A 27,005-nucleotide genomic window follows, 5' to 3' on the forward strand; every position below is an offset into this window, starting at 1 on the left:
GGCCCAATGATTCCTTTGGAAGAAATGGCGGCCCAGACCAGTATTTTTTGAGGATGCAGGGACGATGGGACTGCAACATGGGGCTTTTCGGTTCCCCATATGCGCCAGTTCTGTTTATTGACGAAGCCGTCCAGGTAAAAATAAGCTTCGTCAGTAAACCAAATGCTGCCCACATGCATATCGCCGTCATCAATCCTGTGCACTATATCGTTAGCGAATGTCTCTCGTGCAGCAATGGTAGCGGCGCTGAGGGGTTGCCGCGTTTGAATTTTGTATGGATAGAGGTGTAAACTCTGGCACATGAGACGATACGTGGACGTTGGCGTCATTTGGACCGCAGCTGCAACACGGCGAACGGAAACCCGAGGCCGCTGTTGGATCACCTGCTGCACTAGCTGCGCGTTGCCCTCTGTGGTTGCCGTACGCGGTCGCCCTACCTTTCCAGCACGTTCATCCGTCACGTTCCCAGTCCGTTGAAATTTTTCAAACAGATCCTTTATTGTATCGCTTTTCAGTCCTTTGGTTACATTAAACCTCCGTTGAAAACTTCGTCTTGTTGCAACAACACTGTGTTCTAGGCGGTGGAATTCCAACACCAGAAAAATCCTCTGTTCTAAGGAATAAACCATGTTGTCTACAGCACACCTGCACGTTGTGAACAGCACACGCTTACAGCAGAAAGACGACGTACAGAATGGCGCACCCACAGACTGCGTTGTCTTCTATATCTTTCACATCACTTGCAGCGCCATCTGTTGTTGAAAATTGTAACTACTGTAATTTCGAAAGTTTGTCCACCTGAAAATGTACTGTTGTCCCAAGCATATTGCAACAAACGGTGTATTTCTATCACTGCTCGTTTAGTTTTTATTGCCGTTTCAAATATACCGGTCATTTTTGAAACACCCTGTATGATTATTATGTGATACTTACATTATAGCATAATGGCAAAAATACGGAGTAGATGTGCACTATTACAATATGGCAGAATATATGAAACATTACAATAAGTTTACACACCCTCTCCACCCACATAATGACTGAGTTTTTTTCTGTATTTCTGACAACTTAGGCTGGGTTGTGACTGGTGTAACACCATTTACACCTTCCATGAATGTAGGATTTTTCTTTCGAAATTCCTTCCTTCGTCTCTGATTGCTGAAACAGAAACAGCTTATCTTACCTCAACATCCAAACTCAAGTTGCGAGCAATAGGTTGATTATACAAATACTTTTTCTCCTTAAGATGAGAACAGAGTAATTACCTTCCAGCTGCTTTCCCATTTTCTTCTCCACCGACACTCCCACCAGCACCATCATCATCATCATCTGCTTCTTCTTCCTCTACAAAATTAATACATAATTTTATTTTTCATTTTAAGTACAAATATAATTTCAGGATCTGATGAATAATGTCCCTCTCACACCATTTTCCTTATAATCATTAGCTTCATAAACTGCTATTGTTCAAGTTCCGTTATCACTCTGCTGGTAGGATTTGCCAAACACCAGGACTTGCAGTATTAAAATAAAAGTATTTTAACATCTCTTTTCCATTACACTTAGTGAATAAAGTAAATTGTACTTCGAATAGCATGAGACTGAACTTATATCTGAATGGGAATAGATCACTATTCACTAAATAGAAGATGCACTGAGCAGTCGAGAGGCACATGTAAGGAACAATAAACATATAGTACCATGTTTGGTGTCAAAAATCATTTGGTCATATCTTAATTACCACATCATCTTATCCACTAACAGACTTTCCCATTTCCATTCTAACTACACTCATATTTTTCCCACTTTATTTTCAAAATTATTTATCTCTGACTTAATTTGGCATGTACGGTAAGCTTCTTTAACAATTAATTTCTAAAACATCTGAGTGACTTGATATGGTCAGCTCCAAATAAAAAGCACTGCAACATATGTGACAAGTTAGTTCTGCAAACATTCAATCTATTTGATATCATTCAAATGACATCCAGATAAATAATGTAACTCTCTTGAAAGCAAAAATTCTCAAGAAGTTGATAACATTTGCAAAATATTACAAGCACATTCTTTTGATATATCTACTGCACCTAACCATGTACTTAATGCACCAGTTCCACAAGGAATCTTTCCAGACAGACTAAAGTATGCCATTGTTACAAACCTCTTTAAGAAAAGTAGCAGGGCAGAGTTCAGTTATCGACCCACGTCAATATTAACGTCTGTGTCAAAAGTTTTGGCAAAGTTAAAAGTATTTAAAGATAGATTCTGAGTCAATCAAAATTCTAGACAGGCTTCTCCACTGAACCAATCATCTACTATTTCACTGACATGTGTATTACAATATCTTATCACAAGATTTCACCTACCAGAATTTTTTGTGGTCCATCTAAGGCAATGCATGTGCTAATCACAACATTCTTTTGAAGAAGTTTCTGGCTTTCAAGATACAATGATGGAAAGGAACATACTGTATATTCTGAAAGCACTGGTAGATAGCCACAATAAAAAACACACAAACACACACACAAAATTTCGAGCTTTCGCAACCCCCGGTTGCTTCGTCAGGAAAGAGGGAAGGAGAGGGAAAGATGAAAGGATGTGGGTTTTACGGGAGAGGGTAAGGCCTTCAGCCCCACTCCCAGATTCAACCAAACTGCCCTTGTCAAAGATTTACTGTCCTACACTCATAGTCTCTGCTGGAAATATCACTTTGCCAAGAAGACAGCCCCACTCCCAGATTCAACCAAACTGCCCTTGTCAAAGATTAACTGTCCTACACTCGTAGTCTCTGCTGGAAATATCACTTTGCCACGAAGAAAAATAATCCTGATCCCACTCCTAATGATCCAACTCCCCAAGACACTATCCAAATTGCACCCTGCCTACAACAGTTCCGTCCTCCATCACAGCGGGACCCACCTCCTCTTCCTCAAAATCACCCTCTCCAAACCTTCCAGGAATTCCTCACTTCCAGCCTTGCCTCTCAATCTTTCTTGAAAAACCTTAATCCTACTTCCAACATCACCACAGCCAAAGCCCAGGCTATCCGTGATCTGAAAGCTGACCGATCCATCATCATTCTTCCGGCTGACATGGGTTCCATGACCGTGGTACTTGATCGTCGGGAGTATGTGGCTGAGGGACTGCGTCAGCTTTCAGACAACACTACATACAAAGTTTGCCAAGGTAATCCCATTCCTGACGTTCAGGCGGAGCTTCAAGGAATCCTCAGAACCTTAGGCCCCCTACAAAACCTTTCACCTGACTCCATCAACCTCCTGACCCCACAGACACCTCGCACTCCTACCTTCTACCTACTTCCTAAAATTCACAAACCCAAACATCCCGGCCGCCCCATTGTAGCTGATTACCAAGCCCCCACAGAATGTATCTCTGCCTACGTAGATCAACACCTTCAACCCATTACATGCAGTCTCCCATCCTTCATCAAAGACACCAACCACTTTCTTGAACGCCTGGAATCCTTACCCAGTCTGTTACCCCCGGAAACCATCCTTGTAACCATTGATGCCACTTCCCTATACACAAATATCCTGCACATCCAGGGCCTCGCTGCAATGGAGCACTTCCTTTCACACCGATCACCTGCCACCCTACCTAAAACCTCTTTCCTCATCACCTTAGCCAGCTTCATCCTGATTCACAACTTCTTCACTTTTGAAGGCCAGACATACCAACAATTAAAGGGAACAGCCATGGGTACCAGGATGGCCCCCTCATACGCCAACCTATTTATGGGTCGCTTAGAGGAAGCCTTCTTGGTTACCCAAGCCTGCCAACCCAAAGTTTGGTACAGATTTATTGATGACATCTTCATGATCTGGACTCACAGTGAAGAAGAACTCCAGAATTTCCTCTCCAACCTCAACTCCTTTGGTTCCATCAGATTCACCTGGTCCTACTCCAAATCCCATGCCACTTTCCTTGACGTTGACCTCCATCTGTCCAATGGCCAGCTTCACACATCCGTCCACATCAAACCCACCAACAAGCAACAGTACCTCCATTATGACAGCTGCCACCCATTCCATATCAAACGGTCCCTTCCCTACAGCCTAGGCCTTCGTGGCAAACGAATCTGCTCCAGTCCTGAATCCCTGAACCATTACACCAACAACCTGAAAACAGCTTTCGCATCCCGCAACTACCCTCCCGACCTGGTACAGAAGCAAATAACCAGAGCCACTTCCTCATCCCCTCAAACCCAGAACCTCCCACAGAAGAACCACAAAAGTGCCCCACTTGTGACAGGATACTTCCCGGGACTGGATCAGACTCTGAATGTGGCTCTCCAGCAGGGATACGACTTCCTCAAATCCTGCCCCGAAATGAGATCCATCCTTCATGATATCCTCCCCACTCCACCAAGAGTGTCTTTCCGCCGTCCACCTAATCTTCATAACCTCTTGGTTAATCCCTATGAAATCCTCAAACCACCTTCCCTACCCTCTGGCTCCTACCCTTGTAACCGCCCCCGGTGTAAAACCTGTCCCACGCACCCTCCCACCACCACCTACTCCAGTCCTGTAACCCGGAAGGTGTACACGATCAAAGGCAGAGCCACGTGTGAAAGCACCCACGTGATTTACCAACTGACCTGCCTACACTGTGACGCTTTCTATGTGGGAATGACCAGCAACAAACTGTCCATTCGCATGAATGGACATAGGCAGACAGTGTTTGTTGGTAATGAGGATCACCCTGTGGCTAAACATGCCTTGGTGCACGGCCATCACATCTTGGCACAGTGTTACACCGTCCGGGTTATCTGGATACTTCCCACTAACACCAACCCATCCGAACTCCGTAGATGGGAACTTGCCCTTCAATATATCCTCTCTTCCCGTTATCCACCAGGCCTCAATCTCCGCTAATTTCAAGTTGCCGCCACTCATACCTCACCTGTCATTCAACAACATCTTTGCCTCTGCACTTCCGCCTCGACTGACATCTCTGCCCAAACTCTTTGTCTTTAAATATGTCTGCTTGTGTCTGTATATGTGTGGATGGATATGTGTGTGTGTGTGTGCGAGTGTATACCTGTCCTTTTTTCCCCCTAAGGTAAGTCTTTCCGCTCCCGGGATTGGAATGACTCCTTACCCTCTCCCTTAAAACCCACATCCTTTCATCTTTCCCTCTCCTTCCCTCTTTCCTGACGAAGCAATGTATCAATATAATAGAGGGAAACATTCCACACGGGAAAAATATTGAATTTTGTTTGTATGTATGTGTCTGTTTGTGTTTCTATCGACCTGCCAGCGCTTTCGTATGGTAAGTCACATCATCTTTGTTTTTAATATATATATATACACACACACACACACACACACACACACACACACACACACACACACACACACACACCAAAGCGCTGGCAGGTCGATAGAAACACAAACAAACACATAAATACACACAAAATTCTAGCTTTCGCAACCAATGGTTGCTTCGTCAGGAAAGAGGGAAGGAGAGGGAAAGACGAAATGATATGGGTTTTAAGGGAGAGGGTAAGGAGTCATTCCAATCCTGGGAGAGGAAAGACTTACCTTAGGGGGAAAAAAGGACAGGTATTCACTCGCACTCACACACACACACACACACACACACACACACACACACATCCATCTGCACATACACAGACACAAGCAGACATTTGTAAAGGCAAAGAGTTTGGGGAATGAAGTGTGGAATGAAGCATAACATCTCTCACCTTCACTGTCCCAATGTACTCACTAATCTCTTCCCCTTCCCTGTTCCTCTCCTTTCTGTCCCCCTGCCTTTACAAATGTCTGCTTGTGTCTGTGCACGTGTGGATGGACGTGTGTGTGTGTGTGTGTGTGTGTGTGTGTGTGTGTGTGTGTGTGCGCGCGAGTGTATACCTGCCCTTTTTTCCCCCTAAGGTAAGTCTTTCCGCTCCCAGGATTGGAATGACTCCTTACCCTCTCCCTTAAAACCCACATCCTTTCGTCTTTCCCTCTCCTTCCCTCTTTCCTGACAAAGCAACCATTGGTTGCGAAAGCTAGAATTTTGACACACACACACACACACACACACACACACACACACACACACTAGCAACCTGCCCCAGCTTCCCATGATGAATGATTTGTTAAGTTCTCTCTAGTGTACATTACTGTGATGAACAGAAAGTACAATCCCTTACACAATTCTGAATTTACAAGATTAACTGTGGTGATTGTGACAAATTCATTACAGGACAGATGGGTAGGAGCTTCAGCAGATTACACAGATTAAGAGAACACCTAAGAACTAGTGAAAGCAATAAATCATCACTTATTGGACATTAACGCAACAGTAAACATACTGCTACTCATAATGATACATTGGAAATTCTACATTGGCTCAATGAATATTTTTTGAAAAAGTTGGAATTTCTAATGCTTTCAATAATAAGTCAGAGTGCATTCTTAATGAACAGATTTAAAAAACAGAAACTTCTCAGAAAATTTCAAGCTTACATTAACTTGATGAAAAACATAGATAACAGTAGTTAGCTGTATACTTCAGCGTATGTTTCACTGTAATGGGATGGATAGTCTCTGAATCTACAGGAGCTCAGCAAGAGAACTCTCTCAGCCTCTGTCATCTCAATTCTGCAACTTTCTACCTTCATGTGGTGCCCCCGTTACACTGATCAACTCAGTTGAAGGTTGAGTAATCAACACCAGTGGCAAAGAGAGATGGTGACCACATAGGATTTGGGGACCAGAGGGAGGTAATGTGAAACTGCCACTGAAATTACTCAAAAGAAACTCCAAGGCTTTACTCAACTCAAAATGTTCTGGTGTTTCAAGTTCCCCCTTCAGATGTTGGGAGGGGGGGGGGGGGGGGGCAGAACCAGGTTGAGAGAAGTTTCACAAAGAGTAAGATGCTGCAAGGAGAAGCACTGTTTAGGAACATGGAACGTAAGCTCCATGTATAAAGGAAACTAGACATAGTTGAAAGAGAAATGGAGAGAACTGGCATTGACATATCGGAAGTAAGTGAAATGAGGTGGACTGGCATAGGAGAATTTGCTCTGGATGACTATACGGAATACTATTCTGGACAAGAGAACACAGAAGTAATAGAGTAGCATTCATTCATAGTTAATAACACATTAAGAAAATCTGTAATGGGGTGCAATTATAAAAATTCAGACTTCAAGGTCAACCCATTAATATAGTCAAGTTTATATCCAAACCACTGATGCTGAAGACGACATTATTGACCTGTTCTATAGAGATTTGCAAGAGTTACTGTTGTTGACACTCAACAAGGACGTTGTCTTCACAGGTGGAGGTTGGATGTCAAAGTGGAAAATCAAAATATAGAAGCTGTAATGGGAAAATTTGGTCTTGGTACAACAAATGAAGCATGACAGATTCCTAAAGTTCTGTTAGAACATTTCACTGGTTATTGGTAACACACTTTTTCAACCACCTAGATGACACCTGTATACCTGAACTTTGCCAGACAGCCAATACTGGAATCAAATTGATTACATACTTTGTCATCAGAGGTGGGAAAGTGCTTTCCAATCAACACCACAAGACCTGGACCTGACTGTGGATCACATCATGAGTTGTTTATAAAATTATGGCTGAAACTGAGGAAAGAAGCCAAAGCTATTCCATCTTACAGATATGACCTTAAGAGCATACCTTCAGATTACACAGTAGACCACCCTGTGGCTGTACATAACATGCTTGATTTCAATGGCTGCTTCAAAACCTGGGCTCCAAACCTTCTACCCAACTGTTTCTGTCCCCTCTGATTTATCACTTCCTCCCAAATAACATCTCTCACCTTCACTGTCCCAATGTACTCACTAATCTCTTCCCCTTCCCTGTTCCTCTCTTTCTGCCCCCCCCCCCCATTTCCCCATCCCCTCCCACAGCTTCCCAATACTGAACCTGGCAGCCTTGTCCTGGAACCTCTAGTTCCTGCACACTCCACCGGGCAGTGCTCCACTCTGGGCTGTTGCTCCTGTTTGACATGTTTCAGTTGCACTCTGATTATAGTGGCTTGCAATGGCAGTCGTGTGTGGGAGGTGTGCTTACTTGTGTGCACTTTTCTTTTCTGAAGAAGGCTCTGTCCAAAAGCTCAAATGTACAGTCTTTTCATTGCGCCTGTCTGCAAATCAGTGTGTCGTCTTTATGGTTAGTAGCATTCTATCCCTTTGTAATGTTGTTGACATTCCAACTTGTACTTTCCATTGCCTGGACATTAAAAAAGAAAAAAAACCACACAACAACAACATGGGTAGAATATGAAGTATGATCAAAAAGTAATGGGAGTTTTTGTTTTTCTTAAAGAATCTTTATGTATTCATCGACAACATCTTTGTTCCCTTCAAAGTTATCCACCTTAGATAAAATACAACAGTATTAGAGAAGGAAAGTTGCTACTCACCATATAACAGAGATGCTGAGTTGCGATAGGCACAACAAAAAGATTCACATAATTATCACACACACAAACGCACACACACAAATGCAACTTGCACACACGTCTGCAGGTCTTGCAGTGTGGTTTCAGTTGTCTGAGACTGCAGATGTGTGTGCAAGTTGTGTTACCATGAGTGTGCGTGTCTGTTGCTGACAAAGGCCTTAATGGCCGAAAGCTATGATCATGTGAATCTTTTTGTTGTGCCTACCGTGACTCAGCATCTCCGCTATATGGTGAGTAGCAACTTTCCTTCTCTAATATTGTTACATTCCATGCTGGATTTTCCATTGTTAGATATAATACACTTGTACCAGCACTTTTTCCAATCTTGGAAGCGCTTCTGAAACTCACTTTTCATTATAGTGTTCACCTCCTTCAGCAATTCTGTTTATATCTTAGCAATTGTGGCATAACAGCATCCTTTCACGGTTCTCTTCAGTCTCAGGAATAGAAATAAGACGAAGGGGGCCATGTCCACCGAATACTGTGGCTAGGCAAAATACAATTTTTTTTCGTTAAATGAAATTTCTATGAGTGGTTTTGCCACAATTCTGGTTGTCATCTTCGTATTGCTTCACACAAATGGTGCATAAGTTTGGGATAGTATTCCTCACGGACCATGTGACCATAAAGCAGGAAATCATGATGCACTATCCCATTGTCATCAAAGAAAACAATGAGAAGAACCTTCACATGTTATCGAACTTGTCTAATTTTTTTTGGTCTTGGCTCTTCAGGCAGTTTCCATTTGGTCGACTGCACCTGGTTTTGATGTCACACTTGTACACCCCACATTTCATCACCTGTTACAACCTTCTTTCGAAGTTCTAGACCATTGCTGACTTCATCCAGCAATTCCTGAGTGATGTTGTTTTTGGTCAAAATTCAACATTTTCGGAACAAAATTTGCTGCTACACATTTCATGCCCAAAACATCTGAAAAAACTACTTAGCAAGAGACAAAGGATATGCTGACATCATCAGCAATCTCTCTGACAGTGATTTGGTGATTTTCCAGAACCATTTTCTTTACTTCTTCCATATGTCATCAGTAACTGATGTGCTAGGGCATCCAGGGCAGTTGTCATCTTCGGTGTCTTCTCAGTTCTCTTTGAAACATTTATACCACTTGTAAACTCTTTTCTTAGTCATAGTAAATTTGCTAAAAACCCACAGTCAACATTTAGAGTGCTGTGCTGTACTTTATTCCATTTTTCAAGCAAAATTTAATGCAAATTCTTTGAGCCACCTTTTTGGAAAGTAAAAATTCACTGAGCACTTCAAAACATGTATAAACTTTACGACTGTCAACAATAAACTAAATATTCAAAGCAGCCGAAAATGCAAACGTACATCACGGGAAAAAACTGAAAATAGGATGTTAAATTAAAATTAAATTAATTAAATTACAATCCAAAAATTCCCAATACTTTTTGATCACACCTCGTATGTAGATGATATATATAAGAAAGAAATACAACTAAAAACTGATGATGATGATAATGTGATTTCAGAACCATTCTGGAGAGTGGAGTCAAATGGGTCCTAGAAAATATTGCTAAAAACAGGGCAAATGAATATGATGGAATTCCAGGAGAATTGTTCATAGTCACTGGTAAGAATACAGTGAAAGTTCTGCATTCAGAAAATATTGAGAACTCAACAGTAGCCAAAAAAACTGGAAAAGTATTCGCCCTAATTCCAAAGGAGGAATTTCTACAGACTGTTCAAATTACTTAACAACTACATTATCTCACATGCTAGCAAAGTCATGCTTAAAATTTTACAAAATAGACTTTTGCCAGTATATAGACCGAGAGCTAATCGAAAAGTGACCAGAGATCAAACTGCCAATATGTGACGAATTATGAAGGAGGCAAGGAAATTCCAGACAACATTTACCTCATGCAGAACTTGTACCCTGACTGTGAGACCAGGGTACAAACCATATATATGGAGTGACTAAATGAGTCAAGACTCAGAATGGAGTATGACAAGGCTGCATACTGTCACCTCTTTATTCACTTTGTATGCAGAGCACATTATGAGGAATGCCGGAGCAGATGAAGAACAACTTGGAATTAAAATAGCTGGGATAAATATAAATAATCTTAGATATATTCACAGCAGAAAGTGAAGAAGCATTAAAGATGCTCTTACTGAAGATGAAAGAAGAAAGTGCAAATGCTGGTCTAATACTGAATGTCTGATGATGGTCACAAAATCAAAAGCTGTTTGTCACTTGGCAGAAAGGCAATGTCCAACCTTGACAATGTTTTGAGGAGTGGAGACATAACAACAAAGATCTGTGTAGAAAGGGCTAAGGTCTTTCCACTTGTTGATGTACAGAGGTGAGACCTGGACTGTAAGAAAGCTTGAACAACGTAGAAAAATCCACCTTTGAATTGTGGTGTTGGAGGAAATCCTTGGGAGTTCCATTGACTGTAAAGAGAATGAATAGGTAAGTATCAAAGAAAACCAGATTGCAACTTGGAAGGCCCAATACTGAAACAGAAACTCACCTACTTTGGCCACATTATGGGATGGCACGGTTTACTGGAAAAAGACATTAATGCTTGGAAAGATGGCATTACAGAAGTGATGGATTCCAACCTGCAGAGTCTGTGGGAGAAAGAGTAGGACAGAAGATACTGGCTTTTATGAAATATATTAAGGCTGTGCATCACATCAGGACCACACCTGGTCCTTTTTCCCCCTTGTACCACAGACCATTGGCACATGACAAATCTGGATCACAAAAGCCAGATGTGGCATAATGATCCAAGCAGGTACGGCACAACCATCAGAAAGCAACTGGGCTTCTCTCCTTCATGTGGTATCAAAGAAACTGATCAACTGGAGCCCCTGAAGTGACTGCGAAGGGCTCAATTCTCAGACTATTGTTGGCTGGTGCCCTACATGTCACAATGGAGATTCTGGATGCCAAACTGGTAGGCAACAAACTGTGTCGGTGTGCCCGTGCAGCGGCCGGGCAATAAAAGTATGCCACCATTGCCCCATGTTTTTGAGTCAGCTGCCCCCCCCCCCCCCCCCCCCCCATTCCCACAGCTTTTCCACCATTCCAAGAAGCAAAAGAAGATTGGGACACACACGTACAGCATTTGCAGTAGCATTTCAGGTAGAGGATCAATCATTGCAAGAAGTTTTTATCTTATCAAGGATTGCACCTGAAATATTTCATTTGCTTCAAAAACTTGCCCTGTTGAAAACCCATCAGCATTGTCATTTACTGAAATTTGTGACTTCCTTAGTGCTTATTACCTTTAGCAAACCCATAAGGTGATTTCCCATATGGCGTTCCACCAGTGGCGAAAGCAAGCAGGCCAGTCCTATCAAGTATGGGTAACGACCTCCATGGGCTCAGTAGGAAGTGTAAAATTTCTGTATTCTCACTGCCAGCACTCCTATGCCAATTCTCTGATTTGCAACATTGTCATTCATTCTGCCTCAGACAGAAAGGTACTTTGTGTGGTCTTGTGTTTAGAAGATCCACTAGTTGTGGTGGCTTTGACTATAGCTAAGGCTTTCGAAGTATCACAAGCTACATCTGAACATTTCGAGGATGGCATGGATGTCGCATCAGTGCACTCACTGGCACATCAGCAGCATTCCCGGATAGCCTCAGTTTGTTCCTCTAATGTATTTGGGTTGCAATTGTATGTAGCTGGTTTCTGCCGCAGGTTTTCATCGTGTCTTGATTGTTTCTGTGTACACTCCCGGTGCCGCTGTGTGCACAGTATGTGCTACTTGCCATAAACAAGGTCATGTGGTCGACTCTGTCATAGGTCCCTATGCAGTTGGCCTCGGACATGAATGTGGAGTTCACAGAAGTGCATAGTAATATGCCAGTAAATTGCCTCAAGCTCAACATCCCCAGCAGGATTTACATTACACTGTTGATTCGACGACAACCATTCCACTTCCACGTCGACACCAGGTGCTCTGTGTCCCTCAAGAAGCTGGAAATATATCACCAATTGGGCTAAACCGCTCTCTCCTCTGGATGTGGAATTCACAGAAGTGCATAGTAATATGCCAGTAAATGGCCACAAGCTCAACATCCCCAGCAGGATTTACATTACACTGTTGATTCAACAACAACCATTCCACTTCCACGTCGACACCAGGTGCACTATGTCCCTCAAGAAGATCGGCAGTTAAGGAGGAACTTGATAGGTTGTAGGGCCTGGGCGACATTGAACTGGTTCCCTCTAGCTAATGGACTATGCCATTGGTTGTCGTAGGAGGAATCTTCAGAGCACTTTGTGTGGTGATCAAACCCTCCATTAACAGTGAGTCAGTGGTAGATTCTTATCAAATTTTGTGGAGTGACAAAATCCTTGCAAAACTGGGGGGAAGAGAATGTTTTTTAAAAACTGATATTGTGGTGGTATATCTTGTCCGGATTCCACTTCCCAACAGATCATGATTAGCAACATCCCATTCAGGTTACACGTGCTTACCTTTTGGCATCGCGAGGGCCCCCACTATTTTTCAGCCATTCTTAGTTCAGTTAATACTTGATGTCCCCTGTTGTGCAAACTATCTCGATGACATTACTGTCCTGGTCCTCACAGCAGGAACACGTTGGCAACCTTTGGACTCTTTTCACTAAACTGCAAGAGGCAGACCTCAAGTGCAACCAGTGGTAGTCACAGATCTTTCAACAGAAATAAGATATGTCAGTCATCTTTTAAACCATAGCATCCGTCCTACGCAGCATAACCTAGCAGCTATTACCAACCTTCCTAAGCCATGAAACCTGAAAGAACTCTATGCATTTTGCGAAAGACAGTTATTATTCATAATTTATCCCCAATGCTATGGATGTCAGTCATTCATCAAACAACTTGCTCCTTTTGTATGGTTGGTGAACTGTGACAAGGCATTCACCCACATCAAGTTGTTGTCTTGTCTTCCTCAAGTCTCAGTATCTTTACACTGGGTAAAAAACTGGTTCTTGTCGTAGAAGTATCCCGGTACACACCTGGGGTAGTTTTGCCTCACAGGGAAGCTGATCAATCCGAAAAACCTCTGTCAGATGCCTCAAGTATGCTGACAGCAGATCAATGCAAATATTCACAAATAGAAAAGAAAGTGTTAGTGTACATCTATGTGGTACACAGGTTCCACATTTTCCTTTATGGGAACAAATTCATCTCATCACCTCCCATAAACCATTTGTGGCACTTTTAGACACCCTTTCTGAACTTCTTGACAGTACTGCACAAAGATTACAGCAGTGGGCTTTATTTCTGCGTGCCTCTCAGTATGAGATTCATTATTGTCCCAATACTCATTACGCCAACTATCATGCGCTGCTGCACTTACCCATTGGTCTTGACCTAGAATTCGACAAAATGGAAGTTCTGTTTTTCCAGATTGATGATTATGTGCAGCAGGTGTTGGATAGACTCCCAGCCACAGCAAAGTCCATAGAGAAAGCTACATGGTAAGATCTCTGATAGGTGTCTCGTTTTGTACAAGCTTGGCCTGAATGGCTGCCCTTTAAGGAGTCAGGTCTGCTCCGCAATCTTTTCCTCTGTAATTGGCTGGTGGTGGTTGATGGAAGATTCCTCCTTAGTACGAATTCGGACGAAGTCCGCATTATCATCTTGCTGGTCCTGTGGTCCTGGATTCGGCTGCTTCTCCAATGTGGCCACTGGAGTGTAACCCTCATGAAAATGCTAGCAAGATGTTTTGCCTACTGGCTCAGAATTGATTCAGTGACTGACTATGGCTTATGGAAAACGGCAACAGTTTTCAGCACTTTATCGATGAAGTTTTGTGGGGACTGGACTTTGGATTCACATGTGTATAAGATGTGAAAGTGGAATCATTACCCTCAGAACAACAAGAACAGTGTCTACACAGAGTTTCAGAAGGTTTTACAACTGCAGACTCCACATTAATCAGGCTAAATGCATCATTGGTTGCAGCGAAATAATGTTCCTGGGATTTTGGGTTTCTGCAACTGATATGTATTCACTAACTGAGTGCCTCACTGAACTTTCAATTTATTTGACTCTCAAAACAGTGCATGAAGTAGTGCTTTGGTACCTGAAGATGATAAACTTTCACTGCTGTTTTTTTTTTATTATTATTTATTTATTTTAGCAAAAGCTGCCGAGGCCTAGGCACCATTCCATGCTGCCCTCATTGGTCCCAAAGTGTACAAATAATGTATGTCACCTGGACTGATGAACTACAGGCAGCTTTTGAAACCTGCCAGACAAGCTTCATGCGAGCAACCCTCCTCGTGCAACTAATCGCTGTCATTCCACTAACGATTTTCTCGGACATGTGATCTCACACTGTTGTGAGAGGGTATAGAATTTTTACAGAATTCAGAATTTTCCCATAAGTGTTAGTACAATGTGTTCTGTACCCACATTGGCTAAGGCAAGACAGCCCTGCTCTTGTATCACATGCCATGTCAGGCACAGAGGAGCTGGTATACTGTGATGAGTTAGCAGGCTGACAGCGGTCGTATGTGCCTATCTTATTATGGCGATGGGTTTTCGACTTCCTAACTTCGGACTGAGCCATCAGGGAATTCGCACTATGAGGGTGCTAGTACTACAGCATTTTGTGTGGCCTGTATACAGAAGGACTGCTGTACATGGAGTGAGACATGTGTTCCCCACAAAAAGTGCAAAGTAATACAGCACATACCAGCTCCACTAGTAAATTTTTACATCCCAGATGCATGATTCTCACACATCTACCTGGAACCGATCAGACTACTCCCAGTCACATGTAACTACAGGGTGCAGCAGAACCGACTAAGCAGTTTCTATTGATTACATCTGGGGCTGTAGTGGGGGTAAGCAGTTGCATGTGGTCTGCCTTTGTTCAGTATTTGACCCCCATTTCAGTAGCCAACATGGTCTGCACTGGTCCACATCGTGGTTTTGCTGGTCATGCTTACTATGAAAACAACAGATCTGTGATCGCTACACAGTGAGCTTTTCGGTGACTGTTCAACATTCCATGCAACAATGCTATTCCTAATGCAAACACAATTCGGTCCTGGGTTTGGCAGTTGGAGGAAACTGGTAGCACACTAATAAAATGTGCAGCGGGTGAGAACAACAGTTCAACTATCACCACAACATTCTGCTGGATGACATGCTGTTGCATTGGGGATTTCAGACCACTGTTTGAGAAGGATTCTGGAATGCTATTTGAAGTTCCATCCTTTCAAAATAATGATTGCTCAAGAATTACGCCCAGCAGACTACGCCAACCATCAAAATCTGTGTGAGCAAATGCTTGCTCAGATCCCTCCGAATTCAGCTTCCTTCAGTAGTGACGAGGCACATTTTCATCTTTGTGGGTGCGTGAATAAGCAAAACTTTCGCTACTGGGCTGAAAATAACCCCCGAATTACTCACGAAAGACCACAGCATTCTCCTAAAGTGACAGTGTGGTGTGCCATATCACAATTTGGCATGGCAGGCCCTTACTTTTTTGGGGAGGAAGGAGAGACTGTGACAGTGAATTCCACACGTTATGTTTCAATGTTGCAAAATTTTCTGCAACCCAGAATGGACGAGATTGTTGAAGAACATGGACTAAGGGACTTGTGTTTCCAACAGGATGGAGCTACTGCTCACACAGCTCGAATTTCACTTAATGTTTTGAGAGAAATGTTTCCAGGACACCTCGCCTCTTTGAGGGTTGATGTCGTGCAGCTAGTGCGGTCACCGGATGTGAGAATTTGTGACTACTTTCTTTGGAGATATCTGAAGGAAAAGGTTTTCAAAAGCCACCCTTACACCCTACCAGAGTTAAAAGAGTGGATTATTGACGAAGTGAATGCCATACCCTGCGATGTGTGTGCAAGAGCTGCTCAAAACTTCAGGGATCGTCTACAACAATGTATTGATGCTAATGGCCAACATCTCAAGGACATTATTTTCAAAACTAAATGTATTTAAATTGGTATATTGTACTAATTTAGAAAATAAAAACGTTTTCACTCTATACATACATATTTACCTTTTATTGCTTCTTAAAACTGTTTAGTCGGTTCTATCGCAACTTGTACCAGTAGAGTCTCATAATGATTGACAGATACACTTGGAAAAGCAAACTGCCAAGAATGTGGTGCATGCATTCATCTGCAACTGGATTTCACATTTTGGATGTCCCCAGCAAGAGGCTTCTGACCAGGGCCAACAGTGGAAGACAGAAATATTATGTGCAGTGACCCGGCTGTACAGGATACACTTGAGAATTTCACCATAGCATAGAACCACAAATGGCATTGTGGAGCACCTGTACCATTTCTGGAAGGCTGCTATAATGAGCCATATGACAGACACTCAGGTTGACACTCTTCTAATATTGCTGCTGAGAATGCACAGTGCATAGAAAGAAGCCCTCGTAGCTCCCCAAGGAGCTGGTGTAGGGCAAAAACACATCCCAGCTCCTACACTTTACTTTAAGTTTCCTTGTGGAACTCCAGAGGCAAATGATGACTATGCAACTGAATAGAACTACACAGCACAGGAAACAGTCTACTTTTGTTGTCAAATACCTGGCAACAATGAAGTATATTGTTGTACCCAGCCATATCTCCTGGCCAGTACAACTGCTAGCACTACACCCGTGTATTGCAGGTTGTCTTGTTGTTAAGCCCCAGACACCAGCCAGAGGCGCCAGCTGCTGAGCATCACATGCACAACTGATAATGGTGCTGTGATTGTGGGCCATTTCTTTATCTGCGATCACATGGTTATATGTGCATATCTGTCCAACTGCCAACATAGGCTGTGGCATGACAGCAAACAGGCAGACGGATCCCTGTCTCCACTAATCAGTGCAAAGTGCTTGGGAAGCTGTTCTTAATACACTAGGTCTGGCTCTACATTTACTATTTGCTAGCTTTCTGTAGATCTTGTTCCTGGGGGGATCTTTTTATGCACTGTGAAGCTCTCTGTATTAAAGGGGTAGACACAGTAATGTCAAGTGATTGTTCAACCAACCTAAGTACATAAGATAGTACCAAAATTCAGGCCACCATCAGACACAGGACACACACACTAGTACACTAGCACAACATCAGAAATAGCAGTGCCACCCATCTTGAAACCAGGTGACTGCCACCTACTCAGATACAGTCAACTCACAACATTAGCCAGCCAACTGGCATCCAGCCAGAACGGAAACTCATTACGGGCGAAAAGTGCAGTTCTGGCAGTTAAACAGACATTTCACAGCTCAAGTTACTTAATTTTTTTTTTTTTCGTCTTTTCCTTTTGGGGGTGTTGAGACAGTATGAGTCACTGCCTCCACTTAAGTGTACTAAATAGGTTCATATGTGATGAAAGACTTAATTTAAGCTGAAATGGTGTAGTGAATGTATCGTCGGTACTAGCAAATGTGATGTCAGGCACAGGGTATGGGAGGGGCCTCTGAGAGCAAAGAGCAGGTATTCTTTCATTGGCAGCCATAAGGCAACCTGTTCGTATACTGTGGTTCTTGCCTTTGTGTTAAGTGTTCTGTACAAATTGAACTTATATTCAATCTATCATGAGAAGTATCAAGATATTTAACTGTACTTACTACTTAAACAACTCTGCTACAATATCAAACAATAGGAACTCCAGGTTGTAATATCACCTACAGCAATCTACTTGCAGCACACCCTCCACCCAACTGTTTTTGCCCTCTCTGTTCAATCACCTCCTTCCTTTTCATGTCCCCGAGCCTCACTGTGCACTGCCCATCCTTTCTCCTTCTCTGCTCATCTCCTTTTCCGTTCCCCATTTTTTTACCCCACATCCTACCTCATGATGCTGCGCCTGGCAGTTTCGCCAGTCTGTGATCTAGTCCACGCATGCCCCACCAGATAGTGCTGCACTCTTCCCCCCTCCCCACCCATACCCTGCTACCCCTTACCCACATTACTTTTCATATTACTGACGTATTCTGGTCAGAGCTGCTGGTTGTAGCAGTCATGTGTGTGTGTGTGTGTGTGTGTGTGTGTGTGTGTGTGTGTGTGTGTTTTCTTTGCTGCTGATGACTTTGGCTGAAAGCTATAATGTGTCACAGTCTTTTCATTGGACCTGTCTGCAACTCATCACGTCATCTTTACGCTGATTATACTAGAACTTCTGATATTCTTCACGGGTTTGCAGCCGGATCGTGTCGTAGTACAGACACAATATTTCGGCGCACCAGCTGGCCACCATCTTCAGGCGAGTTAATGCTCGTGCACTACCTCGCCGGAAACTGAATTCCAGCCACAACGGCGGAAGCCTTTGTACGCCACGGACAGAGCACATCACTGTGCGTGCGCGAGATGATGGGCAGCGCCTCCTGGCGGCAAGTAGACACGCAGCGCGCCGGTGGTAGAAGGCGGCAGAAACGAAAAATTTCAAGAATTTTAAGAAAATATGATATTAAAAGTGTTTTTATGCCTGTGGCCAAGACGAGAGCCCGTCTTGGCTCAGTTAAAGATGATTTGGGCTTGAGGACACCCGGGGTTTATGGAATTCCGTGTCACCATGGAAAGAAGTATATTGGTAAAACTATTCGAACTATTCAGGACCAGTGTGTGGAACATCATCGGCACACTCGCTTGTTCCAGCCTGAGAAGTCAGCAGTGGCGGAACATTGCCGTAACGAAGGACACAGGATGATGTATGACAAGACACAATTGATCACTCCTGCTCCTCGCTATTCGGAATGTGTTCTTAAAGAATCCATTGAAATTAGATTATCAAGTAATATTGTTAACAGGAATAAAGGTTTACCCCTAAGTGAGATATGGAATCCGATTTTGTCCGACATTAAACAACAACGGTCTTCTTTTCGCTCATTGGATTCTTCCAACTAGTGCTGTTGCGATTTATCGTTTCTGCCGTCTTCTCCCACAGGTGCACTGTGTGTCTACTTGCCGACGGAGACCACTTAGTGCCACAAGCAGCAGCAGAAGCCTGTGCCAGGAAGTGGGAAAAACAGTGAGCAGCAGCACTAACCATGCAGCACCATCAACAGCACTGGCAGAACAACGAAACAGCTCCATACATCTTGTGGAAAGCAACGAGGCTCCAAAAGATACATGAAAATGATAAAAAGTGAATTAATCTGTGTAGCACAGTGGTTTTAAGATGTAGCGAGTTCACAAACTGTACAAAAATTGATAATTCAGATAGTATTTGTAGTAACTGGGTCACTACTGATGGCGAGTCTGGAGGCAATGAGATCAATGTAGGTTGACCTAATAGCTCTGAAATGAAAGTGGATCCTGTAAATTTAATGCTGCAAGTTCTAGCAAAAACAAATGCCCAACTAGATGAAATAAGATTGTAAAAGATCAAGGAGCTGAAGTTAAGAAAAGCATTCAGTCAATGGGATACATTTTGCATAAGGGAGTAACTGAAGCTGAAACCAAGCTAAAGTCGATAGAAAATAACTCAAGTCAATGCATGTGACTGAATAGTAAGGTAAGGGGTGAAACTGACAGGATAGACAATAAGTCAGGCCTTGAACATTCCATGTTAGTGCAAGGTTAACACGAATATCTGCAGCAGCTAACAAATTTCACTGAATGTGAGAGAGTCAATGTATCATGGTGTAATGTGCCTTTGTGTGTTATCAAAATTTTGTCACTAGTTAAAATATTTCTTGTGTGATGCTGATTTTTGTGTTGATGTTACTGATGATTTTGTGTGTCTTAATGGTGGGGTGAATAGCAATGGAGGAACTGATGGAGGGGTTGGTAGTGATACACAAAAATAAATAGCTGATTTTTGTGGTAATGTAGAAAATGCTGATGAGAGAGAAGTCTTTCTAGTAGTAAAATCTGAAACAACAGCTGAGAAAGAAGTAAATGACACTGTGGAATGAAGTAGATTAATATCTAGCATGGGTTGTATCGTGGAAGCCACGCTGTTGGTGTTGCTTAATTGATGGAGGTGTAACGTCGGACACTGTTACTGATAAGGTTGATGGAAATGGGTGATTTTTATAAAGTGATGAAGAGGTTGGAAGAAGGAGACAGTACCAAAGTATGGGATAGTCGGATTTACATTGATTATAATCAGAGGGACTAGAAAGAATTTGCCTGTCTGTGCAGCAAATACTTTTGAATCATTGGAAAGCCAATGCAATGAAGTTTTCCAGGCAATTGCTATGAAAACAAGTTGTGGAAGGAGACACAAACAATTACGTGAAGTTGAAATGACAATAGAGCCACTGGACATGTAATGTAGAACAACAAACATACAGCCAGTTGCTTATACATGTATCCTTTTAAGAAATTCACTATGAATTGTTAATAGAGAAAAGAGCTGCAAAAAGGAAAGGAAGACATAACACGGAGGTAAAAAAAGAGATTAAATTTTACACTGAGGCTATGTTTTATTTTGAATTATAGAAAGTCATGTAATTTTTTTAGTGTGTGGTGAAGTCCCTATGTGGATAGAATATGAATGAATGGTGATTAACAGTGGTTTAATATTTGTATGAGTTTGTCTGATTTGATATTTTTGCTCCATTTAAGAATGTTTATTGTAGTATCCAATGATTTCATAATTTTTAGGGAAATTGTTCATTCATATGGTAGTTATGTAAAAGATATGTCAATTAATGGAAAGTGAGAGTAAAAAAAAAGTTTCTTTGTGGTGAATGCTGAGAGGTGGGGGGAGGGGGAGGGGGAGGGGGAGGGGGGGGGGGGGCAGGCAAGGGGAGTGCAGGGCGGGGCGCACTACTATCTGTGCCAACCATGTACATGTAAATTTTCTTTGCTGCCATATCAAATGGATAAAGTTAAATTACAATGGCTGTTCAAAAAGTATACAACTTTTATTTATAAACTCAATCTTTATTCAGATACAATTGTTTGACACTAGACATCTTCAAGGTAGTCTCCTCCTACACGTTTCTTCCAACGCTGCTGCCACTGCTGGAAGCATAGCTGGAAAGAATGTTTTGATATGGAGCACAGCTGCTTCATCAAAGTCTGCACAATGCCTTCCCTGTTCTAAGATCTGGTCCCTTTCAGAGCCTTTTTCAGTTTAGGGAAAAGCCAATAGTCACTTGGTGCTAGGTCAGGGGAATAGGGAGGCTGACAAACCACAGTCACGTTGTCTTTGGGAAAAAAACTCTGAATTAATTGAGAATGATGAGGTGGTGATTGTGGTGAGGTGCCGGCTGCCTGCTATCCACAAATCTGGCCATTTGTGTCTCATTCCTTCATGATGGTGACACAGAACCCCTTGGTAGTACTCCATACATTACCTTTTGGGGTGTACTCACAATGGATCACGTAACTGGAATAACAAAAGATGGTCAGCATGACTTCCAGCTTGCTGTGAACCTGCTTCACATTTTTGCTGACATCCTCTTGAAGTCCAAATGTTCTGTTAAAATGGACTGAATGGACCCAAGACTAATTTTAACCTTGTCTGCCAGTTCTCTGATCATGATTCGTCTATCCTGCATCAGCAGAATCCTTATGTGATTAATACGAACCTCATTTGTGCATGTTGAGGGCCTACCTGAATGTGCTTCAGTCTTCACTAATGAATGGTCATCTTTGAAGTGGTCAAACCTTGAAGGTTGTTTCAAATTGAGAATCACCAAGCTTAAAGCAAAATTTGATGCAGTAACATTATTCAACTTTTTCTGTCCTTTTGTCCACAACGGAAAAATCCGATGACTACCATTGACACAGGTTCATTTGTCAATGGCTAGTTAGCGACTGGTTGTTTCTGCATTAATAATAATAATAATAATAATAATAATAATAATAATTTTAAAAAATCAGGCATGCACACTATATGTGCCTACAAACATATATGCCCCGATATTACATATATTTCTTTTTGTTGCTGGTCAGCATACAAACTGAATACATTAGATATATCACCACTTGCATCTTTCTGGTGACCACATGCTGAACTAAGGCACTGAATTGAGCATTCCGTTTTATGTATTTAGTTTTCTTATGATGTTTGTACAGTTTTTAATATTTTTTTGTTACAACAGTTCAACTGTACTTGGCTGGATGTTTTTAATTTTATCCAAGAGTGAATGTAACATATGATATAACGAGTGAGTAGTAGACCAGATGATAATATGGTTTAATTTTTACATCCAGAAAACCGAAGCTGACCTGCAGTGGAGATTGCAGAGGAAATTCATTCCTGTTGCTATGTAACAAGGCAGCAGACTACAATATGTTATGGCAGTGCATCCAAGAACTGAACAACATAATTAGTGTGGTTAAGGGCTTGTAGGAAAATTATGAGTGAATTTCATATGAATCTCTGTGTGATGAGTACTTTATGACTTGAATGTGCGTTCCTCTAAAGAACTGTTATTTTTTTATTGTTGTTTTAACCAGAACTTTCCTTGTCAGATTTATGGGATGGAATTCGTATTCCTGTTATAATTGTTTTGGAGACTAACACTAAGGTTATATAAGTAAATTCAAATTTGCAAGAAAAATATAATTTATTTGGTATTCCATAGGAATCATTTACACTTCTTTATTAAAACTGATTTTAGGTGCCATTTTCATGGACAAGAGTCTTTAAATGTTAGCTTTGTTGGACAACATACTTAATTAAGGCCATAAACTACAACTGTTAATTGCTTCTCTCTGAACACCACTGAAAAGTTTTATTTTGTCTATTGTTTCAACATTACTCATATTACAGACAGCAGCTATTAAAATAATAATAAAAAAAAAAAAAAAAATCACCCTATGTTATTCATATCAAAATTTTGGGTATTTTGACAATGAGTCACAGCCTCCACTTGAATATAATAAATGCACTGACAAAAGAGTTACAGGGTTACTTTTTTTGAAACTGTTCTATTTTCCCTCAGTGCAATGCACAAGTCTGAAATTGGGCTCAATGGTGCCAACAAAAATCCTATGTAATATTACAGAGAGAAAGGTGTTGATACAAGTGAAAAACAGACCAGAGTTCAGAAGTTCATGTGAGGTGTAACATGAGTTAATGATGTCACTGGCACCAAATTTCACCGCAATTCTGCCCAACAGCACTGTGGACATGTCGCATGATGGGAATGTCCTCACACTTCCACTTATCCCCATCTCGCCCCTTCCCTTGACACCTCTGCAATGACAATAGATATCAGAATCATGCCCCCCCTCCCCTCCCACCACCTACCATTGAAACTGCTCTGTTTTCTTAAGTGAGGCTGAGGAAAACATTTCAGACACAAAGGCACTCAGAATCAACACGAAAACACCTCAGCAGATGGCATAAAAGGCATCAATGAAACCACCCCTACCCTTGTGGCATTCATCTACATACACTCCTGGAAATGGAAAAAGGAACACATTGACACCGGTGTGTCAGACTCACCATACTTGCTGCGGACACTGCGAGAGGGCTGTACAAGCAATGATCACACGCACGGCACAGCGGACACACCAGGAACTGCGGTGTTGGCCGTCGAATGGCGCTAGCTGCGCAGCATTTGTGCACCGCCGCCGTCAGTGTCAGCCAGTTTGCCGTGGCATACGGAGCTCCATCGCAGTCTTTAACACTGGTAGCATGCCGCGACAGCGTGGACGTGAACCGTATGTGCAGTTGACGGACTTTGAGCGAGGGCGTTTAGTGGGCATGCGGGAGGCCGGGTGGACGTACCGCCGAATTGCTCAACACGTGGGGCGTGAGGTCTCCACAGTACATCGATGTTGTCGCCAGTGGTCGGCGGAAGGTGCACGTGCCCGTCGACCTGGGACCGGACCGCAGCGACGCACGGATGCACGCCAAGACCGTAGGATCCTACGCAGTGCCGTAGGGGACCGCACCGCCACTTCCCAGCAAATTAGGGACACTGTTGCTCCTGGGGTATCGGCGAGGACCATTCGCAACCGTCTGCATGAAGCTGGGCTACGGTCCCGCACACCGTTAGGCCGTCTTCCGCTCACGCCCCAACATCGTGCAGCCCGCCTCCAGTGGTGTCGCGACAGGAGTGAATGGAGGGACGAATGGAGACGTGTCGTCTTCAGCGATGAGAGTCGCTTCTGTCTCGGTGCCAATGATGGTCGTATGCGTGTTTGGCGCCGTGCAGGTGAGCGCCACAATCAGGACTGCATACGACCGAGGCACACAGGGCCAACACCCGGCATCATGGTGTGGGGAGCGATCTCCTACACTGGCCGTACACCACTGGTGATCATCGAGGGGACACTGAATAGTTCACGGTACATCCAAACCGTCATCGAACCCATCGTTCTACCATTCCTAGACCGGCAAGGGAACTTGCTGTTCCAACAGGACAATGCACGTCCGCATGTATCCCGTGCCACCCAACGTGCTCTAGAAGGCGTAAGTCAACTACCCTGGCCAGCAAGATCTCCGGATCTGTCCCCCATTGAGCATGTTTGGGACTGGATGAAGCGTCGTCTCACGCGGTCTGCACGTCCAGCACGAACGCTGGTCCAACTGAGGCGCCAGGTGGAAATGGCATGGCAAGCCGTTCCACAGGACTACATCCAGCATCTCTACGATCGTCTCCATGGGAGAATAGCAGCCTGCATTGCTGCGAAAGGTGGATATACACTGTACTAGTGCCGACATTGTGCATGCTCTGTTGCCTGTGTCTATGTGCCTGCGGTTCTGTCAGTGTGATCATGTGATGTATCTGACCCCAGGAATGTGTCAATAAAGTTTCCCCTTCCTGGGACAATGAATTCACGGTGTTCTTATTTCAATTTCCAGGAGTGTACATTTTGCAGCCGAAAATGACAGTTTTTTCACTGAGTGGTTTTGAATAGTCCCTAGTGGTTCCACCCTGTAAATCACAACAAAAATTGTGGTCGAACTGCACTCCAAAGGGGGTTAATCATGATCAATGGGGATGCAACCCCACAATAACTTTAGATAAGTGTTAATCATTGGGGGAATGCCAGCAGTGTCAAAGGTTGTCAAGAACATCATACTGTTACCCACCACACTGCAAACAGTCATTTTCGACTCTAAAATGTATGCAAATAAATGCCCCAATGGTAGAGGTGGTTTCACTGACTCCCTTTACGCCACCACCTCCTGAGGCCTTTTTGTGTCGATCCTGAGTGGTGGTGTGTCTGAAATACGTCCTCGGCCACCATAAGGAAAACGGGTGATACCAGTGCTGCACATCACAATTCTGACCTCCATTGGGGAGGTGTCAAGAGGAGGACTAAGATGAGGTAAGGGGGTGGGGGTAGGGGTGGCGTTAGTTGATGGGGGGAAGAAAAAGAGAGGTGTGATTATCTTCCCATTCGGTGACATGTCTACAGTGCCAGTGGGCAGAGTTATGGTGAAATTTGGTGCCAATGTGACATCATTCAACAATGTTACACCTTACGTGAACTTCTGAGCTCCGGCCTTTTCTTTCTTTCTTTCTTTTTCTTTCTTTCTTTCTTTCTTTCTTTTTTTTTTTTTTTTACGAAAGTTGACACAATGCTGTTTGAAGTGAGCCTGAGTGTGACATTGCAGGGTGCTGCGCTCTTGCACCATTACAGAGGAAGGTTGTGGACACCTTCGAGCTAAGTTGCGAACTTCTACGTTGTAATGGCAGAAAATAATGTGGTTTCAAAAAGGTGGCCCTGTAATTCTTTTGTGCAGTGTAGCTATATATGCGGTCAAAAGTATATTTTAAGTTGAAACAGTGTAGTAAAGGCACCCTCTGCAACTGGTGGATATGTTGTCAGGGAAAGGGGGCTCTGAGAGCAAGGAACAGGTATTCTGCTGTTGGTGACCATGAGGACAATGTGTTTGTATAGTCTGATACTAGCCAATGTGTTTTCATAAATGTGTTATGTACAAATCAAACTTTTATTTAACCTATCATGACAAATTTGTCATACATATATGTGGAAGAGACCTGGAGACACTGGAAGGTGTCGTCTCACACCAGACGAGTGCAAACCCTATGTTTGCGTGGTAGAGTAATGGTGGGGTATGTGTACATGGAGAACTTTGTTTGTGCAGAAATTGCCAACATAGTGTAGCCGAGGCGGAATAAGGGGAACCAGTCTGCATTCACTGAGGCAGATGGAAAACCGCATAAAAACCATCCACGGACTGGCCAGCTCACTGGAGGTCATTGGTCTCGCGATCCAAGATGGGCAGAAATTCTATGCACGACAAGGTGCTGGCGCTCTCACCACCCCATTCAATTCACAACACAAGATCGAGAGACACAATGGGGACAACACCAGCGGAAGAAGACACGAGAAAAGGGGAAACAAAACAGCACAAAAGACCAAACAAAACAATACTGGGAAGGGGGGGGGGGGGGGAGAGACCTGGCTGGCGTGGAGGCAAGGCCAAAGGTATCTCAAAGCAATGCACACAATAACCAAGGGGCTCCCACTCTGGGGGGAAATTCAGGTACTCTCACCTGGAATGACAAACCACTTTCATGAAGAAAACTCAGGATGGATGTAGCCATGTGCTGGTTGTCTGGTGACACTTGTGACAAGGAGATTGGGAGAGCATATTTAGTGTGAAAGCCCTGAAGGCAGGGGC

At 43.1% G+C, this 27,005-nt stretch overlaps 1 protein-coding gene across 1 annotated transcript in view; it reads right to left on the reverse strand.

Annotated features, from left to right (window-relative positions):
* Positions 1 to 27,005, reverse strand: part of LOC124622112 (mRNA-capping enzyme) — an 88,480-nt gene that overhangs the window by 45,081 nt on the left and 16,394 nt on the right. The window contains exons 5-6 of the mRNA XM_047147721.1: positions 1,266 to 1,344; positions 1,021 to 1,158 (exon numbers count right to left, since the gene is read on the reverse strand). Of these exons, the coding sequence (XP_047003677.1) occupies positions 1,021 to 1,158; positions 1,266 to 1,344 (217 nt within the window). The remainder of the gene's footprint in view (positions 1 to 1,020; positions 1,159 to 1,265; positions 1,345 to 27,005) is intronic.

Source organism: Schistocerca americana, chromosome 7, assembly GCF_021461395.2.
Source record: "Schistocerca americana isolate TAMUIC-IGC-003095 chromosome 7, iqSchAmer2.1, whole genome shotgun sequence".
In the NCBI taxonomy this organism is placed as follows: domain Eukaryota; kingdom Metazoa; phylum Arthropoda; class Insecta; order Orthoptera; family Acrididae; genus Schistocerca; species Schistocerca americana.